Below are 16,346 nucleotides of genomic sequence, written 5' to 3' on the forward strand. Positions count from 1 at the left end.
AGAGCTTTTTTTTCACTGAGAACGACTCACAAGGCATTCATTTATACTAGAGACACACGCATTTAAAAAAATGAGTGAACTTGGTCTTTAAGGTGCTTTATAAATGCAGTTGGATTGGATTGTAAAGGGATGTATGACTTTACAATTCCACACGTCCACAGATTTCAGTTCTAACTGTATTTCAACATAATGAGAGGATTTTCCCCTCCAGAGGAAACAGAAGAACACACCAGCCTCTCGAAGGCTCTGGCTCTAATCCGAGAGGTGATCGCAGCGGTGGACCTGAGAGTCAGTGAATACGAACTGCACCAGAGGCTACAGGAAGTGTGGAGCCGCACAGAGAACCGCAGCACGGCCAAGCTGAAGAGCGGGTACACTTTCCGCAAGCAGGACATGATGAGGTCCGGGCAAAGGCTCAGACACGAGGGCCTTCTTCTGTGGAAGACCGCAACTGGTCGGCTTAAGGGTGAGGTCGTCATCCTCTACTTGGGTCAAGTGTGGCCCAGAGGAGTCTGGGAAACTCTCCATCCAGCCCTTCATGTCCTCGAATGAATAAATCAATGCAAACCATTTTCAAAATTTTAAATATAAACATTTTATTTGCCAGCAAATAAACTCGTCCAGTTTTTATGGCCCTATGAAAACAAAATTGTCACCAGCTCTTCTTTGTGCTGTGCATTGCTGCACATTTAGTATGTAATTGTTTAAATTCTTGCTTGTTGCAGATGTCCTGGCCCTCCTCCTCACTGATGCACTGATCTTCCTCCAAGAGAAGGACCAGAAGTATGCTTTTGCCACCGTGGTGGGTGCACAGTTTTTATTGGCTGTAAAATGTGTCAGCTGTGCCTCTCCTGACCTCGTTGGCTCATCACGTAATTGACTCTGCTCTGAATCTGCTTCAGGACCAGAAGCCTCCAGTCATTCCTCTGCAGAAGTTAATCGTTCGGGAAGTAGCGAACGAAGAGAAGGGGATGTTTCTGATCAGCGCCTCCTCTGCAGGCCCCGAAATGTACGAGGTCCACACCTCATCTAAAGAGGAGCGAAACACCTGGATGAGGCTCATCAGAGAGGCGGTAGAAAGGTGTGTCCAGGTCTGCAGAACATAGATGTTTGGAAACAAACAGTGGTTTACCGTATTCTTCTGCCGTGTAGCTGTCCAGAGGAACAAGAGGAGTACACAAGTGAATCGGAAGAGGAGAAGCGAGCTGCTGAGGCTCGTTTCCATAAAATCCTCAAGCTGCACGGTATCAGCCTTTCGCGTTGTTATTAAATCTGATCTTTACCACCCCTGAGGTAACAGTCTGTGTGACGTTTGAACTCTCTGAACTGGTGTAACAGAGAGCTTGTCCAGCCAGGACCAGCAGATCTGCTCCTGCCTGGAGGAGAAGCTGCAGATCTACTCGGCGCTCACCGCTCTGAGGCGGACGGACGTGCCACTTGTCGAACCGCGGCTGCTGGTTCAGCCGCACTCAGAGGAGCCGCCACAGGCTGCCGGGCTGCTGGCAGCAGCCCTGAAAGAGGGTAACATTAACCAATCCTGGATGCACAGATATTCAGCAGTTTTTGCAACTTTTCTAATGATCTCAGAAAGTTTAAATGTGCATTTGATGTAGTTTAATTCTTTTATTTTGCAGCTGAGAACCTCAAAGCCTCACTCTCCTCCGGTTCTCCATCAAGTCCCGGTCGGGACTCAGACTCCGTGTTTCTTGTTATTCGCCCAACACTCTCAGATCCCGTCCCCCTCAGCGAGGCTTTTCCTGATAGCGCAGTCGGCAGTGAGGAGAACCGACCCGATGCCTATGCTCTTCAGCCAGAAGCTAAAGATCACAACTTCATACACTCCAAAGTAAATATCCTTTTTATTAATAGAAATTATTTTTACTTAATGAATTTTTTATAGCAAAGGTGAGCTACTCCTGGAGTTCACCTCTTTCCATCCTGCCCACAGATGTGCGCTTCATGAATCATTATTTTAATAATTTAGCACAACCGGTTAGAATTCCATTTCAGTCTTAATATCATAAATCATTAATAGGCTCGTAATAAAGGGTGATCCAGTTAGCTCCCAAACGTAAGGCGGCATTAAAAATGGATATGGAGACCAATTCTGATGACTACATCACAGTTGAGCTGCTCTCTGCAGCTTTTATGACCCATGAGGTGAAACATTTAGCCTGAAGGGGGCGCTGTTGATTCATGCCTGTCAGGTCTTGCCCAGAAAGTGTTTCGACATCCTTGTGAAGCATTTTATTTTGAAACTTGTGAAACACAACAACTTAAATGTATGTAATTTGAAGTTACATTATACGTACTGACTACCTGTGTTTGATTTTGATCATTTATAGGTTACCCAAAGTGTCCACAGTCTGACTCAGCTGCTGTACAGTTTGCAGGTGAGAGCATGCACCACATCCATCGCCGATTTATTATTATTATTATTAGTTTTTGAAGTTCTTCGAGCACTTATCTATGTTTAGGCAACAAACAAACATTCTCTGTTGTCAGTACGAGCAGGTGCACGCTCTGTGTGTGCCGTGCTCAGCAGAGGCGCAGGCCTGCGAGCGGCAACTTCAGTAAACAGAGGAGCAGTGCTGTGCCTGGCTGTTTGAAGCCAAAGGTAGCGAGCTGCAGGAACTCTTCCCCACTCATCTTTTTTCTTTCCTCCTCAGAGACACAGGAGGGTCTTTTGTTTTGCAATGCACTCGCTTCTCTTTGGCATAAAATGTAAATTTATGTGAGCATGTGTGTGAATTTGCATCTGGGATGTGTGTGTGCCTGTGTGTGTGTGTGTGTGTGTGTGTGTGTGTGTGTGTGTGTGTGTGTGTGTGTGTGTGTGTGTGCGTGTGCGTGCACGTTGTCGTTTTCCTGTGTGGATTTGGGGTTTTGATCAGGAGATTTTCATATTCAAAGTTTGCATTCCCTTCCGCGTTTGAAACCAAAAAACATGGATCTACCGGCGAGGAAGACGCTGCTGCTACACAAACAGAAAAAAAACTAGGTCAGCAGTTGAACCTGATCGTAATTTCCATCACATTTTACTATTCAAATCAAACAAGGATGCCTTCTAGGTGAAATTGGAGAAGCGAAGCAGCTCTTTGAAGACTCTTTAATCCTGTGTCTCCTTCTCCATGCCAGGCTGCAGTAACCATCCAGGACACTTACTTCGACGTTCAGCGTCTCCTCCTCCAAGAGAGTGGGCGCCCCACGCCTCGGGCCCTGCTTCTGCACCTCTCAAGCTTCCGGGGCAACACGTTACTGGAGCAGGAGAAGCAGCGCAACCTGGAGAAGCAGAAGGAGGAGGTGGTGGCAGCTCAGAGGCTCCAGGACAGACTGCGCCAGGAGAAGGAGCGTTGGGAGCGCGAGTGCCAGTCGAGGGAGAGCCAGCAGGAGGAGCTGGAGAGCAGGCTGGAGGAGAGGGAGAAGCAGTACCAGCTGGCTTCAGAGAAGCTGAGGCGTGAGCAGGAGGAGCTGGAGGAACAACTTAGGGAGTACCAACAAAGTCTGGAGCGGCTGAGAGAGGGCCAAAGGAGTGTGGAGCGGCAGCGAGAGCATCTGGAGAACCAGCAGAAGCTGCTCCAGACCTGGAATCATGGGCGGCAGAGCAGCCTCCCAGCTGTGATTCCTCACATGGTCATCCCTCTAGATGAGCAACAGGTAACAGGAGTCACACCTGTTTAAGCCACTCTGTGATTATTTCCAGTGTCGAACCTCCTCTCCATAGCAACCCGTGACCTTAAGGGAGGAGTAACACATCTCTCCAGCTTCCCTCAGTCATCATCATCATCATCATCATCATCATCTTCCTCTCTCTTCCACAGAGCAGCTCGACCCTTTTCTGATACACAACCTGTGATAAGAAGAGCAATTCTACCTCCATTTATCTCAGTGCTCCAGTAGCTCCACTCACCAGTAAACATCTTAATGATTAATGGTAATTAAACCGTTGCAAATAAAAGCCCCGACAAAATAATTAAAACCTGGAGCACGCAGCCCGAGGAGCCAATCAATTGTGTTCTAAAGGACTTAACTTATTGACAGTTTGAGTGAAAAATGCCCTGCAGCTGGAGGAGAGGGAGCACAAAGGGTGATCTGTTCTTCCTGCTTTTTGGCTCCTAGTGCAGCTCATATTTAAAATAACACTTAATGAGTTTTCTGCCGTCCCCGCCTACTGACTGAAAGTAGAATTAAAACTGTTGTAAACAACCCTGCAGCATGCTGTAGCTGACGCTAACATGAGACAACTGATACAAAAAAAGACCAAAAACTAAAAGGATACACACTGTTGGACAAAAAAATGTTATTACTTACAAGCCAGGCCACCATCAGTCCGTGATTTCGTAGCCTCCTTTATCTCCCTCAAACGAGTGTAGACTCATTTGAGGGAGATAAAGGTATGTAATGTGAATGGTCACTCTGGTTTTAGCTCTTTGCTTCACATTACTCTCCTAAGCCCTTTTCAGACAGACATTCTGGAACATTTGCGGACAATTCGATCCGTTTTTTTACCGGAACTGTGTTTTCAGACACACCACTTTTGTACCGGAACTTGTCCTTTCGGCTGCCTTCACACAGCAGGGAAAAGTTCCAGATGTCTGACGGCGGCGGGGGGGGGGGGGGGGGGGGGGGGGGGGGGGAATCGGACTCATGTTAAGAAGAAGAAGAAAAGATCATTTCTATAGCGCCTCTCAAGATAAAAATCACGAGGCGCTTAAGCATAATTCTGCGCACACGAAGACGCATAAGAGACCTGGATGATGAAGCTCAATGGTTAAAGGAATCACTGAAGCGGTGTGAAGCGCTCCGTCGCGCGTCTAGGCAGTACCGTAGGAGGCGAGCTGCCGTGGTTCGCCGCATGCTACAGGAGCAAGCTATCTAGGTGCGCACAGCGTCCCCCAGTCCCTTCCTCCTCCCCCTCCCCCTTGTCCGGAACTCTACCTCACCAGTCTGAAGCAGCCACCCTGTCCGTAACAAGTCCGGACCTGTTACTAGGGGCTTCGTCGGGTTAAATTCCGGAACACGTTATCCGGATGTTTGTATTCAGACAGAAAGGTCTTACGGACAGAGTCTGGAACACTTCCGTTTTTCATGGCCTGTCTGAAGGGGGCTTAAGGCTGCTAGCATTTAAATTAGCTACCTGCACAGTAAATAGCTATTACCATAAAGCAGGTAGAGTCGCCTCCCCACTAGTGTTCCTACTCAAACCACATAAAGCGCAGTTTCTGGTCAGCAGGGGGCTACAGAGTGCTGTTCCATGTGAAGTTGGTCAAGTTTCATGCTCAAGAACCACCGAAACTAGTTTAAAAACATTAGCTTAAAGTGTTAAAAAGCCTTAGTGTTGCTTTAACTAAAACAGAATGAGTATATGAGTCTGCTAGCTCAGGGTTCGGGTTTCTCGGTTCAGCAGGTGGGTCTGTTCAGTGCCGGAGCAGACAGACAAATGAGTGCACTCAGGTTACTATATTCCCTTCCTCCCTCATTAATTTACACTGCATGGACCTTTGCCGGCTGGATGTGACGAGGTCCTTCTGGCTCTGAGCTGGCTGACTGGATTTCCATTAATCTATTTTCGTCGGTGCGGAGGCTGCATTAAAAGCAGTGGGCTCATAAAAGCAGAGCAGAGGTAGCGGAGGTCCCAGTGTTCCCCTGGTAATGTTTTAGCCTGAGGCGGTGGTTCACAGGGTCAGAGGCAGATCCAGTGACACACACTCACGCATCAGTTCTCAGGTCGTATCTAATTAGCTGTGCTGCGTCCAAAAGCAGAGGAAAGGCCGTGTCGGCGTGAGGGTCGGACAGTAGGGGAGGAGCTGGGGCTCAAAGGGACTTATGGTGACACACTTCATCTAAATGATTCTGATGTTTTGGTTTTGGACATAGCTCATACACAAGTACACTGATGTTTGTGGTTCTACAATGCTTTACAAAATCTAATATGAAATTAGAAAAATAAATTTTTATGAACATTGTCAAGTTCCCATGAATATAAACTAAAATAGGAATTTTGATGTGATTTTGCACTAATTACAAAAAAAGTGGCTGATTTACTTTTTATGAACATGCTTGCTGGCCCCTCATTAAAATGCATGAGTGAATCCGAAAGACACACAGTGGAACGTCTCACAGCTGTGCACGCCTGCGCATGAGCTTCACTTTATTTTTTTTTCTCTATTCTTATTGTTCATTTTTCAGCCTGAACTGTAACTGTGACATTTTCGTTTCTCCCCCAGGACTCTCCACCAAGTCATCCCCGAGATTACGCTGGCAACGGCTCGGTGTTTGTGAACGAGGCCGCGTTCACCAGCGCCAGCTTTAACAACCGCCACTTCCAACACAAAAGAAACGACCCTAGTGCACACAACTGTTTCAACACCCTGCTGGTCAGGTCTAACGGCAGACAGTCCCCTATTGTCCCGACCCCTCACGGCCAACATTCAGACTCTCAGGAATGGGTGATGGGCACAGGGTACTTCTACGATCCTGCAGGAAGACTACGGCTGCAGGACTCAGCCAGTGGTAAGAAACACCTAAAAGCCAAATCATTGCCTGTCACAGAAGGGCTGTTGCATATCAACGTATTTATAAAAGCAGCCGGGGACCATATGCATATGTAAATGTAGTGAGTTATAAAATGTAATATGTATTGGATAGTTTTATTTGGTGTTTTAAAGGTGTGGTTGACAAAAAAAAAACATTGTTTAAAGTGTTTTTTCTGTTGTGAGTTTTCATGCATGATGACCATGAAAATAGTCTCCTACACCTATCTCCTGCATTAGCTTCTAATAGAAAATAGACAGTCAGTTTTGAAAATCCTCACAGATCTACGTCACGCTATGAATTAGCATTCATGGACTCATCCATCTTGACTCGCAGTGGGGAAGGCTGTTGTTGGTTTAGCGCTCGGTAATCCGCAGGGGACGTTTTGGCTAGTTTAAGCTAACCGTCAGCATTAGCAACATCACATCACTTGTGTTATTTGTGGAGATAAAACATCAACGTTGCGGGTCGGTGGTAGAGTCGTGTTGCTGTTATCCAATCCGGGGCGGGATGTCCAAATAACAGGAAATAAGACTCCACATTCTGCCGTCTGAAGCTCAGCTGTGATATTGCAGACTTGGCGTGCTGAGCCAGGGGTTTGTGGGCTTTTTTGTGCCCTGAGTTCTGCTTGCAAGGCATTCATTCATTCTAGAGACCACTGAAAATGTATTGATTAAACAAGCAATCCACTCCTTTGAATAGGAATTTCACAAAAATAGTTTTATAATGAAAATTAAAATTATGGGACATTATTAGGGGACAGATTATGCAAAACTCACATTTTGCATCCTTGTGTGCTGCCACGTGAGTCTCTGCTGCCTCTATAAACACTCCAAACCTGAATAAATGCCAGCTATCCATTTGCTGTCTGTGTTTAGTGAATTATCTGCCTAAAACAAGCAGATTTAAAAAGTCCTTTATTGTGATGTCACCATAAGGAAAAACAACAGAATCAACCTCTCACCTGTCTGTGCTGGAGGAGCAACTCTACTCTGAGCCCTTTCCAGATATATGAGCTTCTCAGCTTATGGTAGCCCATCAGAAGAGGGGTGGGTGTAGCCAGTTCCAGCTTGTTTTCCTTAAAGTAGCAGAGCCTTGAAAGAACAGAGTAGAATAGAAAAACTTTATTGTCTGACACCAAGCGGTTGCAGAAACTTTCAACAGGGCTTATCATAACCACCTCATCATTCACACTTTCATAGAACAGTAAATACAAGAAAAAAAAATCATAAAAAAACACAGATATAAATGGCTCATTCTGGAAGGTACTGAAACTGTCAGGAATAAAGCTGGCTTCACGTGCAACTGAAAGTTAGGTATCAGTGTTCTAATGTGGGAGGATTGTATCTTGTGTCGGACAGCGAGGTGCTGTGGAATCAAACCGCCAACAGAAATAAGGAGTGTGAGAATGTAAACAAACCCGGTGCGTCAACTGGTTTCGCCCTCGTTTGAGAGAGCTCGCTGTGCTTTCAGGGCTGTATGGGAAGCCTTTCCTGTCCTTCACCTGAACCAGCCACATCCTCGCCCCCTCCACCTCCACCTCCACCTGCACCCTCCCCTCCCCACCTGCCAAAAGAAGAGAAAATCAATGGTTTCTCTATCTATCGCCTGTCAAGGCACACAACAGCACGTGAATCACAGTTCACAGGCGATGGTTGACTGATTAGGACATTGATCTGAAAAAATCTTTACTAAACTCATTACAGCATGACTTGTCATCGCACCAGGTGAAGGGGAGTGAGGAGCTGGGGAATGAGTGATGCAGCCACAAATGAATCCATGTTTCACGTTTTTTTTGTTTAGTCCCATTTCTCATTCTGATGCGGGATAATATGACACTTTGCATTCATTGTGACCACTGGGCCTCGTGGAAACAGGGCCAGGGTTAACTGTAGCTGATCCAGAGTTCCTGGAATTGTTTACTAGCCACTCATTCATTGATTAGCTTATTAACCTTTCCTCATTATTGAGCGCACACAGGCCCCAGTGAAACCCAAGTCACTTGTTAACCAACCAGCAGCGGATTTACAGCTCCGGTTTAGAATATATGGTGTTTTTCTTTTTGATAATGTACAGCAATAGCGTGTTCCTAAATCCCTCCCGTAAAGACCTGGAATAAATGATCTCAAACGGTGGATATATGAACCAATCTTCTGTTAATTTCCTACCCAGTTAAACACATCTGTATGAGAGTCAGTGATTTTATGGGGATTTAGGAGCTCCTATGTGACGTTACAGAGTCTCATGCTAACAGGCTAACATGCTAGCAGTTTGTAATCCTGATGAACCAGTTAGATGGAAGTTTTTGAAACGATGCATCAACGAATGAGTCAGATCAGATTTATTCTCTAAGAAATAAGAGTAATAAAGAGTAAGATGAGGAGGAAAAGATCAAACTGTGCAGTTTAGAGGAATTTAGACCTCACAGTGACTCAGACCTGTTTTGTAGCTTTGGTAAAACAGAAATACAGCAGTTTCTTTTCTCAGGGACAGGAAGTGAATCAGCCAGTTCTGTAAAAGGAGAGTTCAGATCCTTTGAAGCGTGTTTCTTTGGAAAAGTAAAGACCAAATAACACCTTACCGGTTGTAGGTGGCACCCAATGGTGGCGCCGCAGGTTAGAGGACTGAATTCACGGGTGACATCTGGTAACAAGGCTGGCTCAACAGTGGAGTTCTGATGGCTTAAAATGGATTTAATGTCAAAAGTTTCAGCACTTCATACAAACACTGTTTCCCTTTCAAACATTTTGAATTTCTCTGTTATCTAAATATTAAGTAAGTTTATTTAGCACCGATCACAGATTAAATAACAAAGTGCTTTGTTGATTAAGACAAAAAGTCAAAAGAATAGAAGATCATAAAGCAAATGAATAAAGGTCACAAAACAAAAGAAACCATAAAACAAACTGTTTAAGACAAATTAATACATACATAATAAATAGTATAGACGTCTAATTATTAGCAGTCATCTGCAGCCCATCCTGTTCAGGGTGAACAGAAAGGAAAGGATCAGGTTTGCTTGCTGGTTGGGCTGCCTAATGTTGGGGAAGAAAATCATGATTATTTAAAGAGCAAGTCACCCCCTGCCAGATTCTTACTCAACTCCCACTTCCTGTTTGAAAAATGCAACAAATGCTGTTGCCTAGCAGACCGAGCGGGCGGAGCTGCTAACAACACACACACTCACGACATTGTGACATCATACTATACCATCTAACATCATAGTGTACCTCTTGGCCGATAGCGATGGCAGATTTAAATTCAAATGCAGTGCTGAGTTTTTGCCTGACGACGGTGCATCGCTGACAGTTTTAGGCAGAATATTTAAATTTTAACTAAGATGCACTAAAGTGCCGAGTTATTGACTACATTTGTCTACAGCATAATCAGTCACTCGTTTATTTAGTTTATCAGCAAAAAAAATGTTGATTTGGAGTGACTTGCTCTTTAACACAATTATGTAACAAGTTTAGAAACACAATCTAGACCTGGCATGACCTGATCCTTGGAGGGGTCATAGAGAAAAGTGAAGGTATATTCTTTGACACGTCAAACATCAACGGTGTGTTTTGCCTTTGTTTTACCATCTGTGGTTTCTGGTGTAATGACATCACAAGACACCTCATCATGTATCTGTCAGAAAAGGAGGTTTGCCATTCAGATCTCTGCATCAGATCAGATGTGACAAAATAATCAGAATAATTGTTGTAGGTTGATTTTTGTTTTTGAGACTGTTTGGATCCAACATTAAAACACAGATTTGGTTAATTGCACAGCCATAAAGGCTGGTTTAAGGTGCCGCAGGCTGAAATGTTTTTTTTTTCCAACACAGACAAATCTGAAGATTCATCATGGAAATGTGTGAAACCGAAAAACGCCAGCAGTTATATAAACACAGTAAAACATCTGTGGTTCAGGGTCATGTTTTCCGTTCTGCTAGGAACCACCCACTTCAGTTCAACCATATCAGAGAAGTTCAATAGTAAATTATCCGATTACTCCTCCTGCAACTCCAGAGTGATTACATAGGAGTATGCTAGTGGGCCATAAATTCTCTTGATTTAAATCACACCAAATTGTTTGTTTATTCTCGGTGATTAGCGTTGACCTAGATTCACTGTAAAAACAAGAACTTCTAGGTTTCTTGCTAAACCATCAAAAGCATTTGTAAACAAGTTGCTTTCTGTGTTGATATAAAAGCTCAAATGTATTTATTGATAAAACTCGGAGACAGATGGAGTGTTTTTGTCGTCTGGCTGCTGCTGCACGCCGACGGCTCATCTATCAGACGCTGGTTCTGTACGGTCGCTCAGAGAGCTACTCTAACAGACTCTTGCATGATTAATCAAACACAGACACTTTCCTACAGGGACACAATGAGGCAATTTATAGTTCATGCCATCTGTTACCATGACAGCACACCTGCCCTTAATACAGGAGAGCACCCACCATGCAGACAAATGTAAAAAATATGTGTAATTCTGCCACATTCTACCCACAAAAACATTTATACTCTGCTTCTGATCTTGTTTTTTTTTTAACGTGGTAATTTCTTTATGTGGTGCATTCTTCGAAAACCCTTTAGTATGAGAACCGAGTGCAGCAGGCTGCTCTGAATCCAGTTTAGGTGTTTGAATCAAGAAAAGAAGCCTCCAGGATGTTTAATATTTCCCACCGGACCATTTTCTCTCCTGTTGTTGTCAAACATCAAGAGTGAGACTCGGTGAGCCCAGACGGCTGATGATCTTTACAAAGGTAATGATGATTTTCATAGGAGAGTTGTTGGGAATGGGAGTTTGAAATGAGTTTTGAGTTTTGTGCTCTGACACATGAGGCAGAAGGCTGATCAGAAAAACTAAGGTAAAAGATATTTTTTCCTTGTATTTCTGTGTAAAAGGGACACATTTTTTCATGTGTCTTACCTGAAGTAGATGTTTTCCTGGACAGCCCTGGGGGAGAAATTAGGTTTATGCTCAACAGGACAGAAGATGGAAGGGCTAGTCCAAACAAATCCAAAACATCTTTAGTCTTGCTTTGGTGTGATACACTTCTAGTGAAACTAAACATGTAAACAGCCACAGAAGTCCATCTAAAAACATGGGAATGTAAAAAATTATTAAGACATCAATAAGGAGACACAACTTTTTAAAGAAGCAACAATTGTTCCACGTTCTAAGGTGTGACTCACTGAATCACCCATCTTTACTCTTGAACGTCTTGACTGGTAGAAGCTAACTGTTAGCATTAGCAACTTCACCATGGGGCAGAAGCTCTTTCAGGCTTGTGTTATTTGTGGAGATAAAACATCATTGTTGCAAGTCAGAGGTAGAGTTGCATTGCTGTTATCCAATCAGAGTCGTGAGATGTCCAAATATCAGGGAAACAAGACTCCAAATTCTGCTGTCTGAAGCTCAGCTGTGATATGGCTCACTTCTAGTTCCTGGAAATGGTGCCCTGGTGTTTTTGCCCCCCCCCCCCCCCCCCCGAGTGCAACTTACAGCAGTGGTTCCCAACCTTTTTCCCAAGGGACCCCTTTTTTACCAGTAAAATTTTTGATGACCCCCTCCCATTCTCTCTTCCAGTACAAACTGTATTAAGAAATGATAAAATTATTCAAGCCCATTTTAATATGCTTTGATTCAATAGATAACAGTAATAGTAGGCTCCAGTACAGAACAAAGTCATTAACAAAACCAAACAGAGCATAATGTGCTTGACAGTTTGTATTACTTTTCTGAACACATTGTTTCTTGTAAACACTGATAAATCAATCATTCCTTTCAATAAACGTTTGACACATAAAAAATACACTGAGCAAAATGTGCTTAAATGTGTATATTACTGTTTATACTAGATTATTTACTGTAAAGGCTGTGATTAATCAACCAGTCCTATCTTTAATGAACTTTTGACACTTGAAAATAAAACAGTGAGCTGAGCAAAATGTTCTTAAAAGTGTGTTACTCTTTCTGTACTAATTATTTCCTGTCTTAATATCAGTAAACTTTTCACTCATGAAAAAAATGTGAGCAAAATGTAGGCTATAAACAAGTAATAAATGAAGTTTTAACCCCTTAAAGTGGAGAGGTCCTGGCAACCCACTGAGAGGCTTTGGCGCCCCCTTGTGGGGGTCGGGACCCCCAGATTAGGAACCACTGACTTACAGGGCATTCATTCCTAGTAGAGACCACCACAAATGCACCGATTAAACGAGTGGCCACGCCCACCCATTTGCTGATTGGCATGTTAAGGGGTGAGGAGCCTGTTCATCTGGAAGTGGTTAAATTAGAGCTGCTGCTCTTCCTGTCTGGAGAGGTGAGAGATGGATCTATGCTAATTTCCCCATTTGTGACATCACAAATGTGTACATTTTGAAACAGTTTGATTTACGTATGTTACTGCAAAAACCAAAAACTGACAGTAATGAATGGATGGAGTTTATTCATGCTTGGAGTGTTTATAGAGGCAGTGGAAACCCACAAGATGGAATTTGGGCGTTATTTTTGACCAATCAGTGTCTCTTGAAGGTCACTCAAAAATGTTGGTCCGAAACTGTTTTCATCACTTAAAAAATATCTCCAAACTGAAGGTTGGTGTCAAAACATGAACTTGAAATGGTTCTCCATGCTTTCATCTCCTCCCGTCTAGATTACTGTAACACACTCTTCACATGTTTTAACAAAAAAGCCCTTGACCGCCTTCAGTTGGTCCAGAACTCTGCAGCGAGGCTCCTAACTGGAGCAAACAGAAGAACAACTGTTAAAGCCTTAAGCTCCAACCCGAGCCCTCAGGTCCATTCACCAGAACCTTCTAGAATTCCAAAGACCAGATATAAAAGTCGAGGTGATCGCTCCTTCCAGACTGTTGCACCCAAACTTTGGAATGATCTTCCTTTATCCTTACGCAGCATTGACGGTCTGGACACCTTTCAAAAAACAGCTGAAGACCCTTTTATTTAAAGCTGATTTTACCTAAATCTTTTTTCTTATTTTTAACTCAAATTTTTAATCTTTCATCTGTTTATGAAATGTTATAATTTTATGAGAAAAAAAATTGTCTGACACTATTTTATTTCTGTTTTGAGATCATTATGATTTAATGACTTTGTTTTATTTTGATCTATGTGAAGCACTTTGTGATTCTATGTCTGTGATAAGTGCTATATTAATAACATGTACTTACTTACTAAACATGGCAGCACAAATAGATGCAACAGGGTTTACATAATAACTCCTTTAACTGCCATGAAACTAGCTGTTAGCGTTTACTTCGTACAGGAGTAATGAGCTATTTATCCAAACTGAGGCCATCCAGGAAGCAATCTACAGTCTGGGTTACACAGACAAAGAGTTCAAAATGACTGAAATTCCTTAAATGGTTATTCCTAACTCGTTAACTGGTGATTATTTATCAGTAGTTATTAAAATCTCAACTTGATCAATAAGCAGTTTTGTTTGAAAGTGTTAATGATTGAATGGTTTTGGTCCACACAGAGCATGGTTATAACGGAGAGACCTGGATGTCGACGGCAAGTGGAGCTGACCCATACGTGGTGCTCCCGCATCCCGATGGCAGACGGCTGGACCTGAGTCACCTGGTTTCCTTGGAGACTGACAGCGATCGGGAGGAGGGCAGGGAGGAAACCATCGTGTACCTTTGAACATGGATACGTTTCAGAATAAGAACTCGACATGACAGTTTGCTAAAAGCTTGGTTTTGACCTCCTTTTTGTGTTACTTTTATTACTTGTTGCTTTTTATACACATATAACATAGGGTTACTATAAATAGACTGGGGAGGAGAGAGATGGAGCCAGACTATGTCTCACATATGTCATGCATCTTAGCTGGAGGCACCACGGGGTGTTTAGTGCCTCTTCTTTCTCAGTGTGTGTGTGTGTGCGCGTGCGTAACTGTCTCAGCTCCTTCCTTCCTCAGTTTGCTCCTTTCTGTCTTTTCCGGGTCCTTCACGAGTCGTCCCTTGGGCTCCAGATTTATTGCCATTAAGAAGAAAAAAGATAAGAACTTTGGCCGTACTTTTCAAAAGTGAAGCATCTCTCCAGTGGCTGGTTATTTTGGCGCTGGAGTACAATGCCCTCTATTATTTATCAGACTGATGCTTGCCATAGGCTGGGCGGTGTTTTGGAGCACCAAGAGTTAGAATGGTGATGGGCAACTGCAGTGCATCCGAACCTTATCCCTTTTATTTAAGCACATTTGAGTTTGAAACTGCAGAAATGTGCAGTTATTAAGGAGTTGTGCGAAAAGGAAACACGAATATACATCATTTAATACATTAAGTTCATAATTTAAGGCCTTTCAAGCCATTTTATAGTGTTTCTTTGTATAAATTTGTAATAATTACTACCTTATCTGCTGGAGATGCATGTTACATTTTGAGAGACTGTTATCTTTTAGAACCAGCGTAGGCAGATACAATCAAAGTTTTCCAGCACAAAATACGTTAAAATCACCACAAAAACCCCACAATCAATGTGTTGTAATATTTAATGCATGATAAGTGCCTACTGGTATGCAGCAAGCAGTTTGACAGCATGTTTTAATAAGGTACAATCTAACGACAGTCCATCCATCCATTTCCTATACCCCTGATATACACAGCGTCGCGGGGGGCTGGTGCCTATCTCCGGCAGTTTCGGGGGAAACAGGCAGGGTACATCCTGGACAGGTCACCACAGCCAATCAGATTCAGCCAGGGTGACATGTGACAAGTCCCAGCCACCGTGTGTGTACCAGATGCTGGTTTGTAATGTTTTTTGACTTGATTAAGAAATAAATAAAATAAAAATGGGCACAGCTATGATTTATGCTAGTTAGCTGCATTCAGACTAACCTTTAGCTTGTCAGTCCTGTTGGGGGTCAGACGGTAACTATTTATAATTCTGAGACCGAAACAATCTTCAAAATAACCAAAGTTGGATTTAAGATGGACTTTTGGGACAAATAATCAAACTTATGTTGAAAAAGGTTTTAATAAATATCTAGTGTTTTTTTATATTTATTGTGTTGTATGAACAACATCATCCCCTTTAGGATTGTTTATTACAAGCATGTAGTTTCCTACATTTTACAGTTTAAACCACACCAAGCCCTGGCTTTTCTTGCACCTGTACTCTGTTCCAAATGCTACAGTGATTATCTAGCAGGAGTTTTAGAGTATTTATCAGAAAGTACTTCAGTGCTTCAAGTCTGGTAGAGCTGCAGATATTTTACTTTATTTGAGCAAAGTCTAACTAAGCCTAACAGCGTAAACATCCAAGTTGCCTTATTTGTCATCGTTGTGCTTGATGCTGCACGATTGCACTTGAATACTCATGTTGTATTTTTGCATCTAATCTGTCTGAAGTCTTTTCCCTGTAAACAAATCTGTGCCAATGCTTTACATGTGTCCTCGTGTTTTACATGAACTATAAAAGATGATTGGATTGAATTACTTTTGTAGTTTCCTACGAGGACAGTAGAGCAGTGGCAGCATTGTGTTTGTGTTTTAGTACCATGTAAATACTGTATGTTTATGCTTTTATTTATTTATTAATTCCAACACATTTTAAGTTCTGTTGTGTTTTATAAAAGGTTGCATTGTACATAGATGAACTCGTGTAAACAGACGAAGAGTTGTGTCTTCTTGTGAGTTTGTGTTAAACATAATGAACTATTATAAAAATGATCTTTGTGAGCTCAAAATAACGTGTGTTTTTGTTAAATGTTTGCCCTTCTGTTTTATTGCAGCAAACTTAAACAATTTGTTGTTAAACACATGATTTAGCATGGCTGCAAATACCAACTCAGTTTTAT

General features: G+C 42.8%; 1 protein-coding gene across 8 annotated transcripts in view; it reads left to right on the forward strand.

Moving 5' to 3' along the window:
* arhgef28a (Rho guanine nucleotide exchange factor (GEF) 28a) overlaps nt 1-14,340 on the forward strand; it is a 61,467-nt gene extending 47,127 nt beyond the window's left edge. For all 8 annotated transcript variants that reach the window (XM_015943060.3, XM_015943059.3, XM_015943062.3 and 5 more), the window contains 10 exons: nt 212-466; nt 726-802; nt 903-1,081; nt 1,153-1,244; nt 1,339-1,521; nt 1,635-1,846; nt 2,346-2,393; nt 3,136-3,654; nt 6,225-6,510; nt 14,025-14,340. In XM_015943060.3, the coding sequence (XP_015798546.3) occupies nt 212-466; nt 726-802; nt 903-1,081; nt 1,153-1,244; nt 1,339-1,521; nt 1,635-1,846; nt 2,346-2,393; nt 3,136-3,654; nt 6,225-6,510; nt 14,025-14,191 (2,018 nt within the window). In that variant the 3' untranslated portion in view covers nt 14,192-14,340. The remainder of the gene's footprint in view (nt 1-211; nt 467-725; nt 803-902; nt 1,082-1,152; nt 1,245-1,338; nt 1,522-1,634; nt 1,847-2,345; nt 2,394-3,135; nt 3,655-6,224; nt 6,511-14,024) is intronic.
* Nucleotides 14,341-16,346: the final 2,006 nt, after the last annotated feature.

This window comes from Nothobranchius furzeri, chromosome 6 (genome assembly GCF_043380555.1).
Source record: "Nothobranchius furzeri strain GRZ-AD chromosome 6, NfurGRZ-RIMD1, whole genome shotgun sequence".
Classification (NCBI taxonomy): domain Eukaryota; kingdom Metazoa; phylum Chordata; class Actinopteri; order Cyprinodontiformes; family Nothobranchiidae; genus Nothobranchius; species Nothobranchius furzeri.